Source organism: Erinaceus europaeus, chromosome 8, assembly GCF_950295315.1.
Source record: "Erinaceus europaeus chromosome 8, mEriEur2.1, whole genome shotgun sequence".
In the NCBI taxonomy this organism is placed as follows: Eukaryota; Metazoa; Chordata; class Mammalia; order Eulipotyphla; family Erinaceidae; genus Erinaceus; species Erinaceus europaeus.
In genome coordinates, this window is record NC_080169.1 from 114622364 (window position 1) to 114650201 (window position 27838).

General features: G+C 43.4%; 1 pseudogene and 1 gene segment (V, D, J or C); both read left to right on the forward strand.

Moving 5' to 3' along the window:
* Positions 1-1752: 1752 nt before the first annotated feature.
* Positions 1753-18868, forward strand: LOC103112871 (T cell receptor beta variable 9-like; annotated as a pseudogene).
* A 2617-nt stretch (positions 18869-21485) lies between these two features.
* On the forward strand, positions 21486-22249 carry LOC103112873 (T cell receptor beta variable 9-like). The segment is given in 2 exon segments: positions 21486-21764; positions 21891-22249. Coding segments are annotated over 2 exon segments (408 nt in total).
* Positions 22250-27838: the final 5589 nt, after the last annotated feature.

Below are 27838 nucleotides of genomic sequence, written 5' to 3' on the forward strand. Positions count from 1 at the left end.
AGAGGAGGGGAAGGAGAGGAGGAGAGAAAGATAGATACCTGCAGACCTGCTTCACCACATATGAAGCAACTCCCCTGCAGGTGGGGAGCTGGAGGCTCGAACTGGGATCCTTATGCTGGTCCTTGCGATTGGTACCACATGTGCTTAACCCGCTGAGCTACCACCTGACTCCATAGGCTATTCTTTTGTATTTTGTTTTTTTTTTAACTTTTATATATATAATGGAAATTTTGACAAGACTATAGGATAAGAGGGGTACAATGCTCATCCTCAGAGCTCCATATCCCATCCCCTCCCTTGATAGCTTTCCTATTCTTTATCCTTCTGAGAGTATGGATCCAGGATCATTATGGGGTGCAGAAGATAGAAGGTCTGGTCTGTTATTTCTTCCCCACTGAACATGGGTGTTGGCAGGTCTATCCAACTTCCAGCCTGTATCTCTCTTTCCCTAGTGGGACAGGAATCTGGGGAGGCAGGGCTCCAAGACATCTGGTCTGGGTCGTTTGCCCAAGGAAGTCCAGTTGGCATCATGGTAGCACCTGGAACCTGGTGGCTGAAAAAGAGTTAAGATAATGCAGAAGAAATTGTTGCCTAATCCTGAACCTAAAGGCAAGAATACTGCAGATGAAGATTTGGGGTCTCCTTTTTGGAAAAAGCTAGTAGGTCTACTTTAGGTATATTCCAAGGGGCCCATGACTTTACTAGTTTTTACCTGAGCCTGACAGCTAATATGCAGGTGGACCCAGGTTATTGTCTGTGGAGATGGTGTCATAGTTGGAAAAGGACTAGAAATCTTTATGAGGGAAGACAGTAGCTCCCAAATATGTGGAAAGTATCTAAATATTGTTAACTGTAAACCCCATGGATTTGATCTGGGGCATATTCAGCACAGGAACCTATGTAGCCTCCACATCCCTGTATGCAGAGGCAGGATATTCTTGAGATCTTCATATTTGATTTTCTGCCCTGAATTTTTAAAGTTTTTCTCAATTTCATCCAGCATACCATTGCTGAAATGTTGCACAAATTTCCCCTTCAAACCAAAATGCTGGCTTATAAGATATGTTGCTGCTGCTGTTGGTTAAGGATGAGTTTGAATTTTTGCTTCAAATCGATTCAGTTTGGAAAACAGTAGAGCAGTGGAGTTGTGAGTGTGGAACTCAGGAAGCAGTGATGTAAGTGTGTGTGCATTTTTTTTTTTTTTATTTTCATAGAAGCTACTTCATGGGACTGTAAGTTGTTGACCACTAGGAGGCACTGTGGAACCACAGGAGGGGCCCTGTCAGGGGGTGGAGGGATCAAGAGAGAATGTTTCCACTGTAATTTAGAGCTACATGACTGTCCCCTGAAGGCCTCTTGATGTCAGTGGTAACTGGGCCACAAGGAGGCATAGAAATATCTGACCGGCATTTGTAGTGAATGTGCCTCTCCTGAGCTTGCACAGGAGCTGGGTATAAGGGAGTAGGTGAGGCAAGGGGCTGGGTGAGGAGTGTCAGGCTAGAATAGGCAGGGGAGAACAAATACAGGTGTTTATAGGAGGACAGAGTGGAGACACCCACACCTTGATTGAGGCAGGAGGGGAAGGGCACAGAGAGTGAATAATCTTGGGACCTGCCAATGGGGTACAGAAGTAAGCCAGCAGGGAAAGGACAGGAGCAGTGACATCAGAGGCAGTGATCCTATCAGGGCAGCAGGAGGGTGAGAGCTGTGGACCCACACTGAGCTGGGAGCTGTCTGGTCCCTGAGGCTACCATGGGCTCCTGGGTCCTCTGCCCTGTGGCCCTATGTCTCCTGGAGACAGGTGATTCCTGGGCTCAGTGAGACTCTGGGGTGTATTTTCCATGTCAGACACCAGTCTGCTAATTATTAGGCCTCAGTCAGGGTTCAAAAAGATTGTGTTCAGCTTCTATATGTCCCCTCCCCAACAGGCCCAGCAGATTCTGCAGTCATTCCAGTCCCTAAATATTTGGTCAAAGCAAGAAGACAGCCAGTAGCCCTGAGATGCTCCTACAAATCGGGACACCTGAACGTTCTGTTCTCTGGTATCAACAGACTCTTGGCTGAGGTCCCCAGTTCCTGGTTCGGTATTTCAGTGGCCAGGAGAGTGTGAAGGGGAACCTTTCAGATGGGTTTTCAGTCCTGGTATTGAGTGACCCTTGCTCTGAGCTGACTGTGAGCTCCTTGGATTTGGAGGACTCAGCCCTGTATCTCTGGGCCAGCAGCCCAGCACAGCCCTGCCCCACAACAGCCTGGAGCACAAAACTCTTCTTGCCCAGCTTAGCAAGTGACATGGCGGGGGTGGGGGTGAGGAGGTGGGAGAAGATGGGCGACTGTCAGGCAGACTTACTCAGTGGACAAACTAACTCAGAGGACAAGTTTTCTACTGCTTGTAGAAATTGGTGAGATTTAATGCTTAATAAAAACAATAGATGTAAATATTGGTTTAACTTGACACAAAATATTAAGCTATTTCCTAAGGCTCCTATTTAAATTTATTTGACCGAAAAAAAAAAATCAATTGAACTCAATTAGTTTTTCTCATCAGGAGTTTTCCATTATCTTCATGCTACAGAGCTGTTCTCTAATTTCTTCCAGTTTCTTGGTCTAATTAACAGGACTGGGAAGATCATTCATTCTGTGTGAGTATCCTGATCTCATCTATGATGAATTCAAAGAACATATGACTCAAGGACAAGGATGTCCACTAACCTCTTTCTGACAAAAAGTATAGACTTCCTTGGGCAGAGGACCCCACCATGTTTCTTAGAGCCCCACCTCCCCAGAGCTCTGCTCCACTATGGGAATGCTGGGAGTATGGATCTAACGGCCTACACCCATGTTCAACAGAGAAGCAATTACAGAAGCCAAACCTTCCACCTTCTGTACCCCACAATGACCCTGGGTTCATACTCCCAGAGGGATAAAGAATGGGAAAACTATCAGGGGAGGGGGTTGGATATGGAGCTCTGGGAGTGGGTATTGTGTGGAAATGTACCCCTTTTATCCTATACTCTTGTCAATATTTCCATTTTATCCATAAAAAAAATCTTATTAACCCAGAATCAATCAATCAATATGTTCTTTGGAAAAAAAAGTACAATTACAATTTCCTGCCCTGGTGTCACACTGTGGACAAATGCCACATGGTTTAGGGCAGCTATGGACCTGAAAGACTCATTTTCTGGGGAGAAACACAAATAAAGGAGCATAGTTGTGCTAGGATGAACTGGTACATGCCAGTTAAAGTATGTAATTTCAAAATAATTAGTTGATTATCTCAGAAGAACCTCAAAGCCCATTGCAAGTCTACTTTAAAGATGTGAAAACTGTTTTCTTTTTTAAAATTTTTTATATTTATTTATTTGTTTTCCCTTTTGATGTCCTTGTTGTTTTTTATTATTGTAGTTATTATTGCTGTTGTTGTTGTCGTCATCCTTGTTGGATAGGACAGGGAGAAATGGAGAGAGGAGGGGAAGATAGAGAGGGGGAGAGAAAGACACCTGCGGACCTGCTTCACCGCTTGTGAAGTGACTCCCCTGCAGGTGGGGAGCTGGGGACTCGAACTGGGATCCTTATGCCGGGGTCCTTGCGCTTTGCTCCATGTGCACTTAGTCTGCTGCGCTACCGCCAGACTCCCGAAAACTGTTTCCAATGTTAAGTTAAATAACTTAACCAGATCCAGTAACTAGTAGGCTGCAGAAGTAGAAGTCAAACCCTAGTCTGTCCCACTCCCTTATTTGTAACTTGATATTGCAACTCACTTCCGCAGAGATTCCTTGTCCCACAGTCAGTCACTGTTGTTCTGTCAGACTAGCAGGCTCTAGTGAAGTCTTGGCAGAGGTGGAATTCCCAGGAGATAGGATTGGAGAAGAAGAAGATACCTCTTCCTGCCTGGCTTCAGTGTTTTTCTCCCACCTTGTGTCCTGGCTACTTATATAGAGAAGTCTTGGGCACAGGTATGGGACCACGTGTGGACTTGCTAGTCCTAGTTCAAGGCTAATGTCTACAGTGACACCAGACATTGTTGGTTCTGACTTGAAAGTGTTTGTCCTCCTTTTCTGCCCTGGGGATCAAGACTTACCCAGACCAAGACATGAGGTTGCACCAAAAAAGAAGCTAGCACATCTGGAGGAGAACCCGGATTTCTATTGGACCCTGTGGTGAAAGAGGTATGGTCCTTCTGACAGGTTGGCTCTGGGACCCAGTCTGGGAAGAGTGACACATCAGAATGACGCCCTGCAGAGCCTGCTCTGCCTATAGTACCACATATACTCAAGAGACCTTTCCCTTCTGCTCTACCCCTGCCATGGGCATCACACTCCTTTTCTGTGTGGTATCCTGTCTCCTGCAGGCAGGTGAGTGAGGAAAAAGAGCTCTTTTATGGGCCCAGAGTCAGACTTTCCTCCTCATCTGAGCGTTAAAATCTTCTCTATCTCCACAGGTCTGGTGAACACTGGAGTAACTCAGAACCTCAAGTTCCAGCTGCTGAAGACAGAACAGACAGTGACAATGAGTTGTTCCCAAGATATGAATCATGTCCCCCAGCTCCCCACCTGCAGGGGAGTTGCTTCACAGGTGGTGAAGCAAATCTGCAAGTGTCTATCTTTCTCTCCCCCTCTATTTCCCCCCTCTCCATTTCTCTCTTTCCTATCCGACAACAGTAACTACAAGAATAAGGACAACAAAAGGGAATAAATACATAAAAATAAAAATAAATAAAGATATGAACCCTGATTCTATATACTGGTATCCACAAGATCCAGGACGTGGACTGAGACTTCTCCATTAATCTTTTTTAAAATATTTTATTTATTTATTTTAATGAGAGATATATAGAGAGGGAGAGAGACCAGAGCACTGCTCAGCTCTGGCTTATGATGGTGCTGGGGATTGAACCTGGGACCTTGGAGCCTCAGGCATGAGAGTCTCTTTGCACAACCATTATGCTGTCTCCCCCGCCCTGCTCCATTATTCTATTGGTACTGGTATCACTAGAAAAGGAGATGTCCCTGATGGCTGCAAGTCTCTCGACTAAGGAAGGAGAACTTCCCCCTCGCAGTGGAGTTGGCTCCCCCTCTCAGACATCTGTGTACTTCTGTGCTAGCAGTGTGTATCCACAGCGCTGCCCCACCATTCCCACTTGGCATAAAAAAAAAAAAAAGGCAGGAAGGGCCTGCATCTGGGGCTTAAGGTTTTCATTTTTAGATTTTTCAGCAGAAGGGAGTCTATGACTTTGTAAGGCCTGTGATTGCCATCTCCAGGGCTTTTTTAGTCAGGGCTGGATGACTTCAAGACCTGGGTATGAGATGTTGCCATCATTGCTTTCTATCCGCACAGCTCACCTGTCCTCTCTTTGAGTTAAAGTGTTTTCCACTCATGGTCCCCCATCCCTCCCCATCTCATAACCTTCAAAGAATAATTCTTCTGACCTGGGCATGGGCTGTCCTCTGAGCAGTGTTCACAACAGCTTGGAATATAGCCAGAACAAATCCTCAGCTCCAGAGAAATATTTTGTCACCTCCCTGCTGAAGTTGACTTTCCCTGGATGAGCTCTCCTCAGAAGCCACGTGTCTTGTCCATGATTAATTAGCAGTGCAGGACATTTTCAACTTGATATTTATTTCTATCTGTCTGGGATTTAAACTTTTGAGATCAAAATTTCTGACAAGTATATTTATCACACACACACACACACACACACACACACACACACACACACACGCCTCTGGTTTAGCATGAATGCTCAATCAGTGATAGAAGAAAGAATGAATGAATAATGTAAGTAAAATGAAATACATGGTTCAATCAATTATAGAAATTGCCAAATCATGTGTTACTCACACAGAATTAGACACTCTGACATTTTCTTTTTGTGCTTAGTGGATGTTGGGAACTGACAGGGTATCTCTTACATGGTTATAGACCTAATTCCCTTTTGTGATGCATGAACAGTTGCCTTCACGGGTCCTATATTTCCTTCAGGTTCTTTCTCCACAATAAACATTGTTAGTTAAGAGAAACCATTTGCCAGTTTCCTTTATCTTTACAAGATTCTTTCTTGAAATGACTCATACTACCCACATCTCTATTAAACCCATGCCAACAAAGTAGGCCCAGCAGAATTATTTGGAGGAGTGGAATTTATTACAGGATTTAGCCCTTGCTAAATTGCTGAATGAGGTCTAGGGGGAGAGAGAAGGTAGACGGGATTGCCAGAAATCTTCTTGTGATGTTCTTGGAAAAGAACAGAGGAATGTCACAGGGAAGTAAGAGGACACAGTTTTTAGCACACATGTGGGACCTTGCTGGGAGTACAGGAAGGTCCATGGACGTGCATTAGTTGGACACTAGTCTATATGGGGTGCTTCCCTGTGAGTTCACCTTTTATTTTTTTCCTCCAAAGAATTTTTTATTTCCTTTGAATTGTAACGTAAGTTACTGGAATGATTGTTGCTATAGTCACTCTTTTTTTTTTTTTTTCTTGCATTGGGTGGAATGTCATGCAAGGTGAATATTTCTTGGTCCCTATTCCTCAGGTTTAGTTAGCAAAATTGCCTTACCAAGAGGGTGTTCTTAACCCTAGTGATAACCACCTGCTCCAGTGTGTTAATCAGAACTATGCCTTATATAGGTTAATATTATTTCACCAGAAAGTCTGTGAGAGAAACTGCCTAAGTTTGGCTTACTATGATTAAACATGAGGCACATGGTTAAAACTAGTAAGTGAGAATTCATACCTGTCTTTCTAAGTTTTCCCCTTTTGTTGCCCTTTTTTTTTTTTGTAGTTATTGTTGTTGTTATTGATGTCATTGTCATTGTTGGATAGGGCAGAGAGAAATGGAGAGAGGAGGGGAAGACAGAGAGTAGGAGAGAAAGATAGACAACTGCAGACCTGCTTCATTGCCTGTGAAGTGACTCCCCTGCAGGTGGGGAGCCGGGGGCTCGAACCAGGATCCTTACTCCAGTCCTTGCACTTTGTGCCACCTGTGCTTAACCCACTGTGCTACCTCCTGACTCCCCTAAAATTTTTATTACTGATTTAATACTGATTCATAAGACTGTAAGATAGTAGGGATATGATCCCACATTATGGACCCTGGCTCAAGTAAAGAGTTCATTTTATTCATAGATTTTTTTCTTCAAGTTACTGGGAGATACTTTCTGCCCTAATCCAACTTTCTAGCTCTATTCTCAACTCTTCAAAAGGGTGCTGGGTCATCCTACTCTGCCACTTGAAGAAGACTGGCCCTAAAATGAGTGCAGCCTAGAATGTTCCCAGCTGTGACCATGAACTGCGAGCTCAGACCTACAAGGACTCACAGGTTACACAAGCTCCTGTGCTCAATATCTCATTTATATAAATTTAACATAAATGTTATATTTTACATAAATATAAATATATACTATGGGCCCTTACTCAGGTTGATAGGGTAAACAGTTCATTTTATTTATAAATTTTCTTCAAGTTTGGGAGCTACTTTCTACCCTAATCCAAATTTCTAGCCCTATTCTCAACTCAGACACCATCTTAGACAATATTTTTGTCCACCTCCATGTTAGCTATCAAACTCAAGCAAAATTATGAAAGTCAGGAGTGGGGCGGTAGCACAGTGGGTTAAGCACACATGGTGCAAACAGCAAGGACCGGTATAAGGATTCTGGTTCGAGCCCCGGGTTCCCCACATACAGAGGTCGCTTCACAAGTGAAGCCAGTCTGCAGGTGTCTAACTTTATCTCCCACTCTCTGTCTTCCCCTCCTCTCTCCATTCCTCTCTGTCCTATCCAACAACAACTACATCAAATAACAACAACAATAAAAAAGAACAAGGGCAACAAAAGGGAATAGATAAATAAATATTAAAAATATTATAAGCCATGGGCCCCTAGAAACATACCTAAAATAGATTTCCTCACTTCTTTCCAACCTAAGATCCACATTCTCATCTGCTCTATTCCTACTTTTTGATTCCTATTCAACGATCATTTTGTTCAGCTTTATAGCTTACTCCCTTTCAGCCACCAAGTTGCTGATGTTACTATGATTCCATCCCAACTTCCCTGGGCAGAGGACCTCACCAATGTGTCCCTCACCAATGTGAACCTCACCTCGCCAGGGCCCTGTCCCACTAGGGAAGGAAGGAAACAGGCAAACAGTATGGATCTGCCTGCCAATGTCCATATCCAGCAGAGGAGCAATAACAGAAGCAAGAACATCTACCTTCTGCAGCCCCAAAAGATTTTTGTTCCATACTCCCACTGGAAGAGACATGACAGGGGAAAGATAAACAGGATTCTGAACTCCAATTGCACCTGGACCCAGAGAAAGAAGAGGGAAAAAAGAAAGACATTCAAAAGTAGTAATAGTTGTAGGTGTAACTTAGAAAGAAAGAGAGACTGCAAACATGAAAAAAAAAAGGGCAAATATATGTAAATACAGACAGGTAGTTGTAAAAAAAATAATATTCAACTCATATCTGTGACCTTGGGAGAACTACTGTAGCTTCCAATGGAGGGAATGTGGACACAGAACTCTGGTGGCGGGAATAATGTGGAATTAGACCCCTATTATCTCATAATTTTGTGGATCAATGTTAAGCTACTAATACATTAAAAAATGAATGAAAAATAAGATTTGAAAAGAGAAAATGGGCCCACAGCAAACACTGAGTGACAGGACATCCTTGGCGTTTAAAAGCCTCTGTACTTATCTTCACCCATATCTCATGGTCTACATACATAACTGTAAATAGAAGTTGGTGAATGTTCTATTGCATAGTCCCGTCCCAAAACTGACATCAATATCTCATTGTCAATATAGCAAGAAACACAGAAGAATGAATATTCTGAGAACTGCAATTTTCAGGTTTTTTCTTTTTTTTTCATTTATTTATTCCCTTTTATTGCCCTTGTTTATTATTATTATTGTTGTTGTTGATGTCATTGTTAGGACAGAGAGAAATGGAGAGAGGAGGAGAAGATGGGGGGGCGGTGGAAAGAAAGATAGACACCTGCAGACCTGTTTCACTGCCTGTGATGTGACTCCTCTGCAGGTGGGGAGCCAGGGCCTCGAACTGGATCCTTAGCAGGTCCTTGTGCTTTGCGCCACATGCGCTTAACCCGCTGTGCTACCGCCCGACTCCCTGGCGTTTTTCTTTTCTTTTTTCTTCTCCTCTCCTTCTCTCCCTCCTCCTTGTTCTCTTTCTTTCTTTCTTTTTTTTGGCACAAGTGTTACCACTGAGGCTCCAAGCCTATATGGTAAATCCAGTGTTTCTTGCAGCCACTCTTCCTTTATCTCCCCTCCCCCCCCCCCGCTTCATTTTAGTTCTTGGTATAGATAGAAAGAAATTGAAAGGGAGGGAGTGACAGAAAGGGTAAGAGGATGAGAAACACCTGAAATACTTCTTCACAGGTTGTGAAACTTCCTCCATGCAAGTGGGTACTAGTGACTTGATCCTGGGTCCTTGTGCATGGTAATGTGTGCACTCTGCTGGGCGTGCCCTTGACCCACTTTTATTATAAGATAGAGAGAAACAGAGATGCAAAGATAGAAACTGAAAGAGGAGTCAGGCAGTAGCGTAGTTGTTGGGTAGTTGCCATCTCCCCCTGGCTTCTGCTTAACCATATGCCTATATAGGGATTTTACTGATCCAAAGGTTTGGTCTATTTACATAAATCACTTTTACATAAAGCACTCCAGGGCATTGGTGGTTCAGTTATAGGATTCTCGCCTGTTCTGCCCCCTCCTTGTCACACTCTGATTTTCACCAGTCACTTTTCTCTCCACCCTCTCTATATCACATCCTGTTTCCACCCTACTTGGAGAGTATAAAAACAGCTGCTCTTCTGATTAAAGACACTTGGAAATTGCTTTCCGGCTCCGAGAGTTCCAGAGTGTATCTCCTGCGGAAGTTGGTGCAGCACGAGTTCCTGATCCCTCTCCCACACAGCAGCCTAGATCAGCTCCAGTTGAGTTCTCTCCAACCCAGAGAGCACTAGCTCGGGAAGAAGTACCCTCAGGCTATCCCGGCATCTGGCGCCCGGAACAGGGACCCGTAAGCAGCAGATTTACAAGAAGACATCTTAGATAAGTACACACCTTTTGGGTATCTGCAATATTGTGTTAAGGCACTGTGATTTTTTTTCTTTTTTATTGTTTTCCGGAGATCTTTCCACCATGGAAAATCTTTTCCAAATCCTGCATTCTTTTTCCAGTATACAATTTTTATATATCTGGGACATTTTTCTCGGGGCTTCACCTTATATCCTGTTGATCATCATAGCAGCTTTTAAGGGATATATAGGGCAACCTCTCAAAAGGCTTAAGGACCTGGAGGCTGAGGTCCAAGAGATAAAGGAAGTAATCATAGAACTTAACCAGCACCTTAAAAACAAGAAGAAGCAAAGGCCTGTCGTGATCTTGACCCACCCTAATTCCTCTGCATCTTGCCCTGAGGCCCCTATTTTGGCATCTTGCCCTGAGGCCCCTATTTTGGCAGACACGTGTCCAAATTCTCCTTTGGACTCCACAGCCACTTCTTCGGCCACCCCCATTTTGGCAGAAACGTGTCCGGAACCTCCTGCTGCCTCCACGGCTGCTTCTTCACCCCACCCTGTTTTGATAGACACATGTCCGAATTCTCCTGTAGCCTCCAAAACCACTTCTTCGGCCACTTGTCCAGAAGCTTCCACTTCAGTGACTCCTCCTACCACTACACACTTATCAGAGGAAGTCCACACATTTCCGGTCAATGTTGCCCCCAATAGACAAAAACCTCAGGCCTGGTATCCATATTCCGCCACAGACCTGAAGGAACTACGCCAGGCTATCAAAGATGACGGTGTTCATGCCCCATGGACCAAGTCCATTTTACAAGGCCTGCTTCAGAACCTTAATACCCCTCAAGATTGGAGAGATATGACTCGTGCTACGCTCCCAGGCCCCCTCTTCCTGCAATGGGAGGCATTCTTTCGCGATGAATGTTTACAACAATCGCGGAAAAATATTCAAAATCAGCCAGAGGGTAATTTTGATGCATTGTTTGGAACAGGCCAATTAGAAACAGGGATTCAACAGGCGGAAGCCAAGTTTCCAGCGGGGTATTTTGATCAAGTACGCCTGTGTGCATTAAAAGCATGGGAGCGATTAACACCACCCATGGGAGCAGCCTCAGCCCCCATTCTCTCCCTGCAACAAGAACCTGATGAATCCCTCGCTAAATTCATTGCCAGGGTCCAGTCGAGTTTGGAAAGGAAGATTTATAATCCTGACGCTCGTTTTCTCCTTCTGCGATCCATAGTCTGGGATGGAATGCTTCCGCATTTTCGACAGGCCTGTATCACTCTTAAAAACGAACACCCAGATACTTGGATTCTAGCTACACAGGAACTCAGATCAAGCTCTTTTCAAGGACCTATGTTACAGGCCTATGCAGCTACCTTACATAAGCAAAAAGGAGCTTGCTTTCAGTGCGGTCGCCAAGGGCATTGGCGTAACCAATGTCCAGAAAATAGACCGCGACCCCGCCTCCAGTCAGGGCGACCCCACCTCCAATCAGGGCAACCCCGCCTCCAGACAGGGAATCAGAGACCACGAATGCCTTGTCCCAGATGCCAGAAAGGATTTCACTGGAGGAGAGATTGTTGGTCGAGGTTCCATAGGAACGGCACGCCTCTGCCAAATGTAAACAGGGATTTAAACTAGGTATGGGGCTTCCCTTAGCCCCGCCCCCAAGAGGGAAGGAAGCAGGTCGCCCGCTTGGTGCTGTGCCCTTCTTCCACAAACAGAAGCCCAGCTTGGGACCCAATCCGTCGCTATACCCACCACGCCAAGTAACAATAACAGAGGGTGAGCAGAAGGAGGAACCCGTGGTATGTGGGAACTTCCAGCATAGAAATAACCGGCTGGAGCAAGAGAACAGCTTGAATTCAGAGCCTGAGATTTTATGGACCACCCCTGTTTTAGAAAGGGGTCACCCAACTATGACAGTAAAGATTGGTAATATTACTTTTAAGTGTTTGATTGACACGGGAGCAGATAAGACAATATTAAGACAAGCAGAGGTTCCCCAGAGTTGGGAACTCCTCCCAGGACCACGCTTACATGGTGTTGGAGGATTGACTCAGGCATTCCGCACACGAGATTCCCTTGTGTGGGAAGATCCAGAAGGGACTACCGGACGCTTTCAGCCTTTAATAGCTGATATAAGCACCAATTTATTGGGAAGAGACTTGCTGGAATCTTTAGATGTAGTGATATCCTCAGACACCTCTGCAGGACACCACACTCACTCCTGTGAGACTGCTAGACCCAACCAGCACCCCCAATACTAACTGCCACTGTTCGTAACAGAACTCCCCGCTTAGATTGGCTTTCTAATGAGCCTGTCTGGGTGGAACAGTGGCCTTTGCCTAGGGAGAAGCTAGAAATTTTAAAAAAACTCGTCCAAGAGCAGTTATCGTTGGGACACATTCGTCATTCTCGGAGCCCATGGAATACTCCAGTCTTTGTAATTAAAAAGCGCTCAGGAAAATGGCGCCTCCTCCAAGATCTTCGTGCAGTTAATAAAACCATGCAGGTTTGGGGCTCCCCCCAAAGGGGTTTGCCTCTTGCTTCCGCAATTCCCACAGGAATTCCAATCATAGCTATTGATATACAGGATTGTTTTTTCTCTATTCCCTTACACCCACAAGATTGTAAACATTTTGCTTTCTCTGTTCCTTCTATTAATAATGCCAGCCCTGCCGATAGATTTGAATGGGTGGTACTGCCCCAGGGCATGGCTAATAGTCCTACTATTTGTCAAGAGGTTGTTAAATCTGCCCTTTTTCCATATATTCATAAGGGCCTTAAGGTTTTTCATTATATGGATGACGTGTTAATATGGGGAGAATTAGATACAGATCTCTCCGCCCTACGTGATTTTCTAATCCCTGCCTTAAAGAGAAGTGGACTTAATGTAGCTCCTGAGAAGATACAGCTAATCCCTCCAATATCTTTCTTAGGCTCAGAGATTTCCCTAACGCAGATTCGTCCTTTAAAACCTTGTGTTACTTTTCCTTCTAATCTCACTCTTGCTTCTTTACAAAGTTTTCTTGGAAATTTGAATTGGCTTAGGCAGTATCTTTATCTGCCTACGAGCTGCCTGCAACCACTGTTCGATCTGTTAAAAGGAAACAAACAGCCCTCCTCAAAGCGTATGTTAACCCCCGAAGCATCCTTGGCACTGGAAAAAGTTAACCAGGCTCTCCAGGACATGCACCTCGTTCGATTCTCCCCCTCCTCTCCAGTAAATCTTCTAATCTTTAACTCCACCCCCACGGTAGTGGGGGCATTGTGGCAGAAACATGGCGTTCTCGAATGGCTTCATACGCCAGTAGGCGGAGCTCCAAGACTCCTTACTGAGATTGATGCCTTAGCATTTATGGTTCGCCAAGGAAGAAACAGATCGGTTCAGGTCTTAGGAAGGGAACCAGATTCAATCATTCTTCCCTTTTCTCTCACTGATACAGAATGGCTCATACGCCACCATTCTCGTTTTGCCATAAGTTTAATGGGTTTTCCAGGACAATTAGATAATCATTTTCCCTCTAATAATTTGATAGCTTCTTTACCTCTGTTGCCTCTACTAGTACCTAAACTTTTCTCTCGAGATCCCATCCCCTCTGCTCCTACAGTGTTCACTGATGGTGGAAAAAGGGAGCTGCTGCCCTTATATATTATCCAGACCAGCAATACCCCAAACCTCTCTTTACTGAACTTCCTGATAATTCCCCTCAGTACAAAGAACTTTATGCTGTTTTCCTTGCATTAAAAGCTGTACCAGAATCCTTCAACCTTTTTTCTGACAGTGTGTATACTGTTAACTTACTTCCATGGCTTGCGTGATCTTATGTAAGAATTGATGACAACCCACTTTCTCCTCTTTTAATTCAAATTGCCTCTATGCTCTGTTCTCGAACCCATCCACTGTATGTTCAGCACCTACGTTCCCACAGCCCTCTTCCTGGTCCCCTGTCCGAAGGGAATGCTGCAGCTGACCGCCTTGCCTCCACAGGAATTCTCCTAGCCTCTGTCTCTAATCCTGCTGACTTTCATTCCCTAACCCATGTTAATCTTAAAGGTCTTCGAGCTCGATTTCCTGATATTCCTCTGCCACAGTTAAAACGTATTCTTGCTACATGTTCCTCCTGTGCAGGTCTAATCAAAACACCTGCTATTCAGACTCTAGGGGTTAATCCTCGAGGTTTAAAAGCCAATGCTCTTTGGCAAATTGATGTTACCCACATACCTAACTTTGGCAAACAAAAATATGTGTTCGTCTCAATTGATACCTTCTCTAAGTTTATGTGGGCTACAGCTCAGACTGGAGAAAACTCAAAAAAGCTTATAAGCCATATGCTCTCCTGTTTTGCTGTAATGGGCTTACCTCTTCAACTTAAAACGGATAATGGACCTGCTTTTACCAGCAAACAATTTAAAGATTTTTGTTCCCTCTGGAACATTACTCATACTACAGGCATTCCGTATAATCCACAGGGACAAGGCATTGTTGAGAGGGCCCATCAAACTCTTAAGGCTCAATTAAATAAAGAAAAAGGGGAAATGTACCCCCCTAATATCCAGCTGGCAAAAGCCTTAACTACATTAAATCTCTTTAATATTTACAAAAACTCCGACCAACCTCCTATAATTCTTCATTGGCAAACACCACCCACCCTCCCAGCTATTAAAGTCAAATGGAAAGACCCACTTGATAAAATTTGGAAAGGACCTGACCCCCTGTTGACTATGGGGAGGGGTTTCGCATGTATTTTTCCACAAAATTACTCCAAGCCTGTTTGGGTTCCTGCCCGCCATGTCCGGCAATACCCACATGATGGTGCTGATATCCCTGAAGAACAAGAAACACTGCAAGAAGACTGGCTGCAAGAGGACTGGCTACAGGATGCACCCCAGGATCCATAATACAGCATGGCAGAATCAAAAAAAAAATCTGATTCACAGAACTCTCCCCCCCCCCCCCGAATGAATGTCTTATGCTATGACTGGCCAGTTGTGTTTTGTGAGTGAGTGAGTGAAAAAAAAAAAAAAATTGAGTGAGTTGAGTGACCAAAATTTTTGTATGACCCATTGTGCTCAGAGTACTCTGAAAGTTAACTGACTTTATATCAAACGGCTGGACGCAGCCATGGTTTCTGGAGACGTCCAGAAACAGTCCAAAAATTGTTCATTCCCCCTTTTGATTTCTTTTTTAAGTCTTGATATCAATATGAAATGTTTAGTCTTAAACTGTGTGAGTAAAGATGGTTCAACTATGACAGTAGTTCTAAATTCACATTTGAAATGATATATCTTATTTACAAGTTTTTCTCCTCCTGTGTGTTATAAACTATATGTTTAATATGCGTGTTTCAAGTTTGGTAAACATTAACTTGACAGTTAAATCGTAACTTCGAAGTTACATTTTTATGAGAAGAGGTAAAATCAATTCATTTAAGTAACTGAGTGTTTAAGGTAAAACTCTAAATATTCAATGTGACAATTCATCATCTCCTAAGTTAAAATACAAATTCTCTATACAGGACATTTTTGGAGGGCCCCCAAAAATGTCCTGTAAGCTATCTTGTGGAAATTAATCCACAACAAATTTGGCATCAATCTGATATTGTAAATGTACCAAAAAAAAAAAAAATTGTCACTAAAATGTGTTAACTCTAGTAACCTGAGTTTGCTTAAAAACCCAATGTAAAAATAGTCAAGAATCAATATATGTAACTTAAACTCGGTATGAAAACTTTGCTATATAAAGACTGCTACATGAGGTCACGTAAGATGACCTTTACACAAAATTATAAAGATACCTAAACCAGTTATAATCATTGAGTTATCAATTGTAGTAAACTTCTAATTTGTTACAAAGTTTTTTCATAAGTAATTGACTACAGCTATGACAAGCCTTCGCATAAAGAAGCATCTGCTCATATAGAATCCACAGAAATCCATCTTGGATCCCTGACCTCTGACATCACCCACAATTACAGCCATCCCCAGAAACCCGTGATGTGACCTGACACGATCTGGAGAACCTGATTCACAGACTCCGAAGGACAAGACTTTCCTACTGCCTTTCTCTCAACCATCGGTGTCTGCTCTTCCTGCTTCTGTTTCGCCCATCATGTTTTGGCGGTTCCAGGTCACTCTCTACAGAGAAGAAAAGTTCCGGTGGCCGTCCTCCTCCATCAAGATAGACGTGTGGCATTTATTTCCTGGCCGTTGACATTGGACTGATGCTTCTATAGAACTTGCTGGACACTCCTTTTATACTCCTGGACTTCTTGAAGAATGACTGTAGCAGGCTGACTCGGGATTTTGCAATGCCAGATCACCCCTCTAGCCCCTCGGCTTATCAGGCCCCCACTCCTCCACCCATCAGGCTCACTCTGTCTCTTGCTACTCTTACTTATCCCTCCGTCTTGTGCTAGTTCTTTTTAAAGACACTTACACACTATCATTCTGCTTTCTTCCCAACAGGTTTCCGTTCACCCCTACACTGCTATTGCCCTGACAGAGATGAAGCCTTTTACAGACATTGACCCAGTTATATATGGCCATTAAGTAAGAGGAAGATGTTGGGGAATTGTGAGGATATGGTTGAGCTTGGAAGGGCCTGAGCCTGAGGGGTGTGTCAATCCTGTTAGTCTCTCTCTCCACGGAGAGGTTGAGCAAGGAGGGACAGTAGAACCCCAAAAAAGGTGTGCCTCTTATCAGTCTCCCTGCCTCACAAAGTGCCCCACACTCCTGATACTATGGCAAAAAGTTAAAAAGAAAGGGGGAGATGTTGGGTAGTTGCCATCTCCCCCTGGCTTCTGCTTAACCATATGCCTATATAGGGATTTTACTGATCCAAAGGTTTGGTCTATTTACATAAATCACTTTTACATAAAGCACTCCAGGGCATTGGTGGTTCAGTTATAGGATTCTCGCCTGTTCTGCCCCCTCCTTGTCACACTCTGATTTTCACCAGTCACTTTTCTCTCCACCCTCTCTATATCACATCCTGTTTCCACCCTACTTGGAGAGTATAAAAACAGCTGCTCTTCTGATTAAAGACACTTGGAAATTGCTTTCCGGCTCCGAGAGTTCCAGAGTGTATCTCCTGCGGAAGTTGGTGCAGCACGAGTTCCTGATCCCTCTCCCACACAGCAGCCTAGATCAGCTCCAGTTGAGTTCTCTCCAACCCAGAGAGCACTAGCTCGGGAAGAAGTACCCTCAGGCTATCCCGGCACGTAGTGGGTTAAACACACGTGGCATGGAGTGCAAGGACCAGCGTAAGGATCACGGTTCGAGCCCCCAGCTCCCCACCTATAGGAGAGTCGCTTCACAGACTGTGAAGCAGGTCTGCAGGTGTTTGTCTAGGGGAGTCAGGCAGTAGCGCAGCGGTTAAGTGCACGTGGCGCAAAGCACAAGGACCGGTGTAAGGATCCCGGTTCCAGTCCCTGGCTCCCCACCTGCATGGGAGTCGCTTCACAGGCCATGAAGCAGGTCTGAAGGTGCCTGTCTTTCTCTCCCCTTCTCTGACTTCCCCTCCTCTCTCTCTGTCCTATCCAACAACGACAATATCAATAACAACAGCAACAGTGAAAACAAGGGCAACAAAAGGGAAAATAAATATGATTAAAAAAAGAAACTGAAAGAGACCATAGCGTTATGAGGACTGAGCTCTAACCAAGGTTTCATGCGTGGCAAAGAGCACAGCGTCCAAATAAGCAATTTTTCCTGCCCATTTTAAGTCTCATCAAGGTGGACTAAATATAATCTAGAGCCAGACAAATCCTCCCAGATGCAGCCAGAGACATTGATCTCACATCCATTTCATGCTTTCACTTGTCTCCATACTTCTTTCTCAGGTACACTTGTTTTCCTGTCAATGGATTCTGATCTAGGATGGCCTGATCTAGATATTCATTAGTCCTAAACTATGTTTTGAGTATAAAAAAATTACATCTAGAACCAAAAGTCACTGGGATTGCCCAAGCAATCTTAAGAAAAAAGAACAAGTCTAGGGGTATTCCACTTCCTGACTTCACTATACTACAGTTACTGTCATCAAAGTTGCCTGATACTAGAACCAAAATAGGTACAGTGTAAGAGAACTGAAATCATAGAAATAAGACCTCATACCTATGGACAACTACTTCTTCACAGCAGGGCTTAAAACATTATATGGAGATAAGAAAATCAACAATGGTGTATGAAAAAATTGGATTAAAACATGCAAATGAATGAAATTGGACAACCACAAAAGCCAACTCCAAGTGAATCAAAGTTATACACATTATACAAGAAACTATTGGGAGTCTGGTGGTAGTGCAGTGGGCTAAGCGCAGGTGGTGCAAAGTGCAAGGACTGGCATAAGGATCCCTGTTCGAGCCCCCGGCTCCCCACCTGCAGGGGAGTCCCTTCACAGGAGGTGAAGCAGGTCTGCAGGTGTCTATCTTTCTCTCCCCCTCTCTGTCTTCCCTTTCTCTCTCCATTTCTCTCTGTCCTATCCAACAACAAGGACATCAGTAACAACAACAACAACAATAATTACAACAATAAAACAAGGGCAACAAAAGGGAATAAATAAATAAACATTAAGAAAAATAAAAAAGAAAAGAAACCATCAAATAACATAGAAGAACACATTGGCAAAACACTTCATGATCTATGCTTCAGAAATGTCTTGAAAGACTAAAATTCAACATCAACGAAAAGAAAAACAAGAATAAATCTACAGGACTGCATCACACTGCAAATCTTCATAACAAAGGGTACCATTACCGGAACAGAAAGACGCCCTACAGAGTGGGAGAATATCTTTTATGACATACTTGAGACAAAGGATTAACAATCAAAATACAAAAAGGACGCACTGAGCTATGCACCAAAAAAAAAAAAAAAAAAAAGAAAGAAAGAAAAGAAAAAAGAAAATGAAGCGAATGAAGTGAGAACATGGACAGAAACTTCACCAAGGAAGAGATCCAAGATTGCCAGCAGACAAATGAGAAAGTGCTGGAAGTCACTGATTATCAGAGAGATGCAAATGCAGACAATAGTGAGATGCCACTTTACACTCAGGAGGATGCCATACATTAGAGAGGACAGAAACAGCACCTGTTGGAGAGAATGTGAGAAAAAGGGAACACTCATGCACGACTAGTGGATGTGTGAATTGGTCCAACCTTTGTGGAAAACACTGGAGATTTTTCAGGACGCTAGAAATAGACCTTGTCTGTGATCCAGCAATTTCTCTGCTGGGCATTTATTTACCCAAAGGGATTGAACCTGGGACCTTAGAGCCTCAGGCATGAGAATCTATTTGCATAACCATTATGCTATTTCCCCTACCCAGTTAACTTAGTGTAGAAATATACATGCATAGAATTACATGGATCTGAATAACCAGGAAAAGTTACAGCTTATGGTGTGTCCAGGTGGAATCTCATGAGAGAACCAACTATTATGTGAATGGTCTTAACTACTCTGACTTGTCCTTTCATCTTAGGACACAAATTCCTGTGATGAAACTATTGTTCCTCTAAATTTAACTGAGGTTTAAAACATCATTTGTCTTCATGGTTTAGCATGAGGTGGATTGAAAATACAATTCCAGGGGGTCGGGCGGTAGCGCAGCAGGTTAAGAGCACATGATGCAAAGCACAGGGACTGGCTTAAGGACACTGGTTCAAGCCCCTAGCTCCCCACCTGCCGTGAGGGTCACTTCACAAGCGGTGAAGCAGGTCTGCAAGTGTCTATCTTTCTCTCCCCCTCTCTGTCTTCCCCTCCTCTCTGCATTTCTCTCTGTCCTATCCAACAACAGTTATATGAATAATAATAACCACAACAACGATATCAAACAGAAAAAAAAAGGAAAAAAATGCAATCCCACATTGTTAGTGTGTTTGGGAGTATGGTAGCTGGATGATTTCCAGGGAGAATAATGAAGGGATTTCTCTTCAAATTAGCACATAAGCAAATCTGTGTGACTGTAGATTATCAGCCACTAGGAGGCACTGTGGACTCACACTGGTGGATGGTTCCTGCCAAGTGTGGAGAGAATAGCCCCAAACAGGCAGCTTAAGGAAACTCAGGACTTGTGGGCCTCTCCAGGAACATGCCCTCACAATAAAGTAGCAAAGGTAGAGACTGTCCTATTCTCGGAAGGGAAACTAGGTCATTCTACCCTGAGGAAGACTGGTCCTGAAATGAGTAAAGCCTAGAATGTTCCCAGCTGTGGCTGTGAACTGTGAGCTCAGACTGACAGGGACTCAGAGGTTACACACACTCCTGTGATAAATATAAATATATATGGGCCTGGAATCAGATGGATGGGCTTGAACAGTTAATTTTATTCATAGATTTTTCTTCAAGATTTTGAGCTACTGTCTGACTTGATCCAACTTTCTAGCTCTATTCTCAGCTAACACCATCTTCCCAGACAATATATTTGTCCACCTCCACGTTAACTAACGAACTCAAGCAAAAACTATGAAAGTCATGGGCCCCCGACCTTCTCTCCACCCTAAGATTCCCTTTCTCATCTGCTCTATTCTTACTTTTTGGTTCTTGTTCATCAATCATTTAGTTTTACTTTATATGTTGAAGCCTTTCAACCACCAAGCTAAAGATTATATCATGATCCCATCCTGACTTCCTTGGACAGACAACCTCACCAATATGTTCCAGAAACTCACCTCTCCAGAGCCTTACCACTCTAGGGAAAAACAGAAAGAGGTCGATGGTGGTATGGATTGACCTGCCAACACCCATGTCCGGTAGAGAAGCAATAACAGAAGCCAGAACTCTCACCTTCTGCACCCAAAAAAAGAATTTGTTTTATATTCCCAGAGAGGGGGAGAAATGATAGGGGGAGATGACTAGAGCATCTTGTAAACTCCAATTCCATCAAGACCAGGAGAGAGGAGGGGAAAAGGAAGAACATTATGAAGTAATAATAGGTGTAGCTGAGACTTAGAAGGGAAGAGAAGGCAGGATTATAGGGGGGAAAATGGGCAAGTATATATGAATATATACAAATAATAATGTAAATTATAGTCAGCACATATCTGTGACCTTGGGAGACCACAGCAGTTTCCAGTGGAGGGAAAGAGGATGTAGACTCTGGTGGTGGGAATGGTGTGGAATTATATCCCTATTATCGCATAATTTTGTGGATCAATATTAAGTCACTAATACAATTTTTAAAAAAGGAAATTCAGGAGTTCGTAACTGCTTCATGAGATGGATCAGAGGTCGTTAAATCAGTCTGAGAAACACAGATCTAACAAAGACTACTCTGCCAGGGAAGGGTAGGCATGCCTAGGACCTCTGCACCAAGGAAGTCACCTGCACAGGAAGTGGAGGGTGAAAAGCCAAGACAGAAGGACTGGGTTATGAGTTGGGCAGAGAAAAGCCAGGTGTGTGTGGAAGGCAGGGATGGCTCTGTATACATGCTGCCCTTCACTGGCTCTACAGGCAAGAAAGGACATGACAAGTAGAGGACTCTGAGTTGTCAAGGGCTGCTTAAGCCAGGACACAGCCTGAGAAAAGAGGACAAGGAAATCAAAGACAACACAATAGTGACCTTAGAGGAAATGGTCCTATCAGGGCAGCAGGAAGGTGAAAGCTGTAGACCCGCCTTGACCTGGGAGCTGTCTGCTTCCAGAGGCTGCCATGAGCTCCAGGCTTCTCTGCTGTGTGGCCCTGTGTCTCCTGGGAGCAGGTGAGTCCTGGGCTTGGTATGAGTCCTGGGCTTGGTAGGCTTTACACTATAAGAAACATAGTCTGCACAAGATGATGGGGTTTCCTCTGTGTCTGTGCTCATCTTCTGTCTGTCTCCTCCTAACAGGCCCAGCAGATTCTGCAGTCACACAAACCCCCAAATATGTGGTCAAAGCAAAAAGCCAGCCAGTGACCCTGAACTGCTCCTATGAAACTGGACATTTTAATGTGTTTTGGTACCAACAGACCCTGAAGCAAGGTCTCCAGTTCCTGTTTCGGTATAGTGATGGGAAAGAGATGGACAAAGGAAGTACCCCTGCCCGGTTCTCAGTGCAGCAGAAGTCCGAGGACCATCACTCTGAGCTGACTGTGAGCTCCTTGGAGCTGGAGGACTCAGTCCTGTATCTCTGTGCCAGTAGCATGGCACAGCCCTGCACCAGCCACAGCCTGGAGCACAAAAACCTTCCTGCCCAGGCCAGGAAGTGACAGTCAGGTTGGGAGATGCCAGAAAAAACAGAATCTCCGATGCTTATAGAGTAGATCTCTCTCTCTCTCGTGTGTGTGTGTGTGTGTGTGTGTGTGTGTGTGTGTGTGTGTGTGTGTGTGTGCTGGTGCCACTGGGGCTTATGCCAGCTTTATCTCATTGCTTCCAAACAGTATTTTCAGATGAGGAAAGCAAACAGACAGAAAGAGAATAAGGGAGCTTGCTATAGCTTGGACCTTCTTCTGAGCCATATTCCTTTCACTCTGAAACATTGTCTCTCAGACAACTGCATTGTTACTTCATTTTTAAAGATTCGTTTTGTGACACACGTAAGAGTTTCATATAAAAGAGAAAAACCATAGCATGACTCTGGTGCATGCAGTGTGCTGGGGGCTTAGATGTGGACAAAGCAGATAGGCTCCTAGGTAAGCTCATTCTGAGTCTACTAGATGAGTTTTTTAATGATTAATTATTTAATAGTGATCTATGAGATTATATGATTGCAAGGTAGAGTTCCATACCATATCTATCATCACTTCTTCCCCAGATAGTATCCACAATCCAATTCTCATAAAGCCTTAGAAATACTTGACTATTCTTCTGTCTGAATTCATTTTGTAAATTCATGTATTTAAATCACCTATATTATCCAAATGAGCAAAAACCCATTTTGTCCCAAAGAATATAATGCCATTTTGATTACAAAGAATTAGTGGGACTACATTAAATAAAAAGAATGATCATTTCAATTTACTTGTTTTATTGATTTTGTAAGATTTAAATGCTTTATGCTCAGTAGGTCACGTTAATCATGCATTATCCTTCTTATTTATACATCTGAGGGGAAGTAACTTCATCCAGTTTGTCACCCCATTTATAGACTTGACAAGTCCTCCAGCTCACACTTTTGTTTTGAATCAAACACCAGATTCATCCTTTGGTTCTGACTTTTGTGTCTTTGATCTTCACTCACCCGGATACCAGCCCACCCAGAACATGAGGTTACCAAAGTATAATCTGCATCTCCTCTAGTGAGTCATGCGTGTAAGTTCAAGTACACAAATATGGTCCTCATGATGAAGATGTAATATAATGTAAAGAATGTGATATGGTGCACAATGTAGGTTGCAATATAATGTAAATGTAAAGAGAATGTGTAACTAAATATGTGCCCTTCCTTGAATAGAATTATTTTTTTTTACAAATCTTATGAGTCTTAATGACATACTTTAATTTTATTTTGTTTGTTTATTGTTTTAATAATGATCAACGAGACCATACAATGTGAGGGGTACAATTCCACACATTCTGCACTGCCGGAACTTCTTATCCCATCGCCTTCAATGAAAACTTTCCTGTTCTTTATAACCTCTGGGAATATAGACCCAGGATCATTATGGGGTGCAGGAGGTGGAAGGTCTGGCTTCTATAATTGCTTCACAGTCAAACATGGGCATTGGCAGTTCAATCCGTACTCCCAGTCTGTTTCTGTTTCTACCTTTCCCTAGTGGAGCAGGGATCTGGAGAGGTGGGGTTCCAGAGTGCACTGGTGAGGTTATCTGTCCAGGGAAATCAGGTTGACATCATGGTAATGTCTGCAACTTGGTGGCTGAAAAAATATTAAGATATAAAGCAGAACAAATTGGTAAATAATCAGGAATCTAAAGGTAAGAATGTAACAGGTGAGAGTTGGAGTCTCCATTTTGGAAAAGGCTAGTAGGTCTATTTTAGGTATGTTCCAAGGGGCCCATGACTTTCTTAATCTTTGCCTGAGCTTGGAAGCTAACATGTAAGTGGGCTAAAAATATTGTCTGGGTAGATGGTGTCAGAGGTGGAAATAGGACTAGAAAGCTGTATCAGGTAAGAGAGTAGCTCCCAATTATAGGAATAGTATATAAATATCTTTAACTATAAATTCCATCAATTTGATTTGGAGTCCATATTCAGCACAGGAGCCTGTGTAAGCTCTGCATTCCCGTAGGTCTGAGCTAACATTCTGTAGTCATAGCTAGAAACATTCTAGGCTGCACTGAGTACAGGAGTGGGGTAGTAAGTTTACCCACCCTCCCTTTGGAGAATGGGGCAGTCCCTACCAATGGTGACCCACGTTGAGGACAAGGTCCTGTAGAGGCCCACAAGAAGGTCCACTATGTTGTTCCTGATGCAAAGAGGTTAAGAAAATTGTGTAATACTTGTGTTGTCGACAGATGTATTTTTTTTCACTAGGGATGTGCATTTTTTAACACTCTGGTGGGAGGGGTGTGGCTATTGTGACAGGTTGGCTCTGGGACCTAGTCAAGGAGAGTGACATCTCGGAATGACTTCCTAAAGAACGCCACACATAGGAGACTTCCATTCTGCCCTGCACCTGCCATGATCATCACCTTCCTGTGCTGTGTGACCTCCTTTCTCTTGCAGACTGGTAAGTCCTGGGCAGGGTTCATTTTATGGGTGGCAGTTTCATGATCCTACTTTGCAGCCTTTGTTGTTTCAGCAATATTACCTTCTTCCCTATAGGTATGATGAGTGCTGGTATCACCCAGTCCCCTAAAATCCAGATCCTGAAGGCCGGGCAGAGTGTAACACTGGGATGTATCCAGGATACGGAAAATGATGAAATGTTCTGGTATCGACAAGACCTGGACCATGGACTGAGGCTCATTCATTACTCTGTTGGCACTGGGTTCCATGGCAAGGGGGAAGTCCCTGAAGGGTACCATGTCTCTAGACCTAATATAACGAACTTTCCCCTCACACTGGAGTCAGCTTCCCCCTCCCAGACATCTGTGTACTTCTGTGCCAGTAGTGCGTCCACAGCCCTTCACCAGCACCTCCTCTCTGCACAAGAAGCTAGGGAGGCCCTGCGCCTGAGAACTATTGAGTTCAATATTTCAATCTGCTCTGGACCTAGAGTTTTACTGCTATTATCTCTATCTTTGATTTGTTAAGAAACCCTTTCTCCTTCTCTATACCACCCACACCTCATGTCCTTTATCTGTGTGACTGCCTTTTTGATCTTTGATAACTTGAAAGACTATTTTCTCTGAACTGGGCATGGGCTGACTGCCACGAGCTTCCTTTGAGTGCTCATGCCAGCTTGTGTCTTAGCTTGAACACAAACGTTTGTTTCCTCACCACTCTCTGATGAATGTGCATGGTGTCACATGACTGTTTGTCAGACAATTTTTCTCCTGCTGGAAGTTTCTGGTAAATAAGTGTGGATGTTTTTCTACTTGTCTGGATATTTGACTTCATGATTATGCCTTGTGTCCTGAATTTACCAATACTTGGGCCAGTGATAACCTATCAATCAAGAATGCTTGAGAAATGATCAATGAATGAGAGATGATGAATACTGGCAGAATCTGGAAACCTATGATAGAAATGTCCTAGACATACCTCCCTTTGCTGAGATCTAATACACTCATAGTTGCTGGGCTCAGAAAAGATCCTGATGCAAATTTTCTAGCAGAGGATGCTTCATACAGTTTAAGGCTCCTCTGATCTCCATGACTACAAGAACAGACTATCCAGGTGTCTTCTTCCCTCTAGACTTCTTCAATTTATCTACTTATGGAAAAAATTATTTCTTCAGTATCACTTTTATTAAATACACACAGTTTTCATGAGTGAAAAATAGTGCCATTAAGTGTATAATAAGAAGAGACTCTTTTTCTTTTCTTTTTTTTTTTTTTTTGCCTCCAGGGTTATCACTGGGGCTTGGTGCCTGTAATACAAATCCACTGCTCCTGGAGGCCATTTTTCCCATTTTTGTTGCCCATGTTTTTGTTATTATAGTTATTGCTGTCATTGATGTTGGATAGGACAGAGAGAAATCGAGAGAAGAGGGGAAGACAGGGAGAGAGAAAGATAGATAACCTGCAGACCTGTTTCACCTCTTATAAGCAACCCCCTCTGCAGGTGGGGAGCCTGAGGCTTGAACCAGGATCCTTGAGCCGGTCCGCACTTTGCACCATGTGTGCTTAATCCACCATGCTACCACTGGGCCTCCGAGACTCTTCTGATAGCATATAGACATTGCATGAGTTTGTGATCATCCGGAGAAAAGCCTGTGGAAGGAAGACTGGGCTGTCAGAGGGACAGTCAAGAGTCTGTGCTGTAGAGGCCTTGGTGGAGAAGGTACGACTGGAGGCAAATTACTAGTGTATCCAAGTAAAGGTATGACCCTGGAAAGAGATAAAGGAAGTATTGAGGGAATATGCCAATGGAGAAACTTCTGTTACTGAGCTGTGACAATTCTGTTAATCCAGAGGCAATCACAAGTGGTGATCTTGTGTGGCCAGAAATTAGGAAGATAACCTAGACCCAGTGAAGATACAAGGTGACTTTCATTTCTATTTCTTCTGACACTTTGTAGCTTTTTATCACCATACTTCCTTAAGTGACCACAGCCTGCCTCTGTGTACTAGCAGTGACAGTTTCCCTTATATATCCTAATTTTCACACACATTTTATTTTTCTAGCTCCAATCAGGAAATAAGGCATGCATATCCTGGGAAATAGCCTTAGTTATGTTCCCTGCCTTTGAGAGCTCATAGAGCTTCAGTATTAAATGCTAATCCATGCCATAGATATTTGGCTGTATTTCTGGAAACTATCTGTCAAATGCATGCATGTCAAACATAAGTAAGCAGTGCAAAGTGTTTCAATCTATATACATATTTCAACCTGCTGACAGAAGTCTCACAGAACAAATAATGCAATTACTCAGTGACAATTTTCTGTATGTCAAATAGCAATCTTTATTCAACTTTAGTTATCGGAGAAAAACAGAGATAGAAAATGCATCAACTGGGGGCCCTGTGGTGGCACACTTGGTTGACTGCACATGTTACAAAGAGCAAGGACCTGGGTTCGAGCCCCCATTCCCACCTGCAGGGGAAAGCTTTTCGAGTGGTGAAGCAGTGCTGCAGGTGTCTCTCTCCCTATCTATCTTGCCCTCCACTCTTGATTCCTGGCTGTCTATCTCAATAAATAAAGATAATTAAAAAAAAACTGCATCAATGGGTTTATGTTTAAAAGTGACGAAAGTTCATAAAATAATAATTTGACAAATCAAACAGGTATTAAATAACAAAATTAGGAACTTAGTCCTGTTATTTCTTTTTTTATATAAGGTTTTTTATAATTTATTTATTTTCCCTTTTGTTGACTTTGTTGTTTAACATTGCTGTGGTTATTGATGTCATTGTTGTTGGATAGGACAGAGAGAAATGGAGAGAGGAGGGGAAGACAGAGAGGGAGAGAGAAAGACAGACACCTGTATACCTGTTTCACCACTTGTGAAGTGACTCCCCTAGAGGTGGGGAGCTGGGGGCTCAAACCGGGACCCTTAAGCCGGTCCTTGCACTTTGTGCCACCTGCGCTTAACCAGCTGTGCCACCGCCCAACTCCAGAACTCTGTTATTTCTAACTCTAAATCTGTTTTTTTAAATAATTATTTGTTTATTCCCTTTTGTTGCCCTTGTTGTTTTATTGTTGTAGTTATTGTTGTCGTCATTGTTGGATAGGACAGAGAGAAATGGAGAGAGCAGGGGAAGACAGAGAGGGGGAGAGAAAGATAGATACCT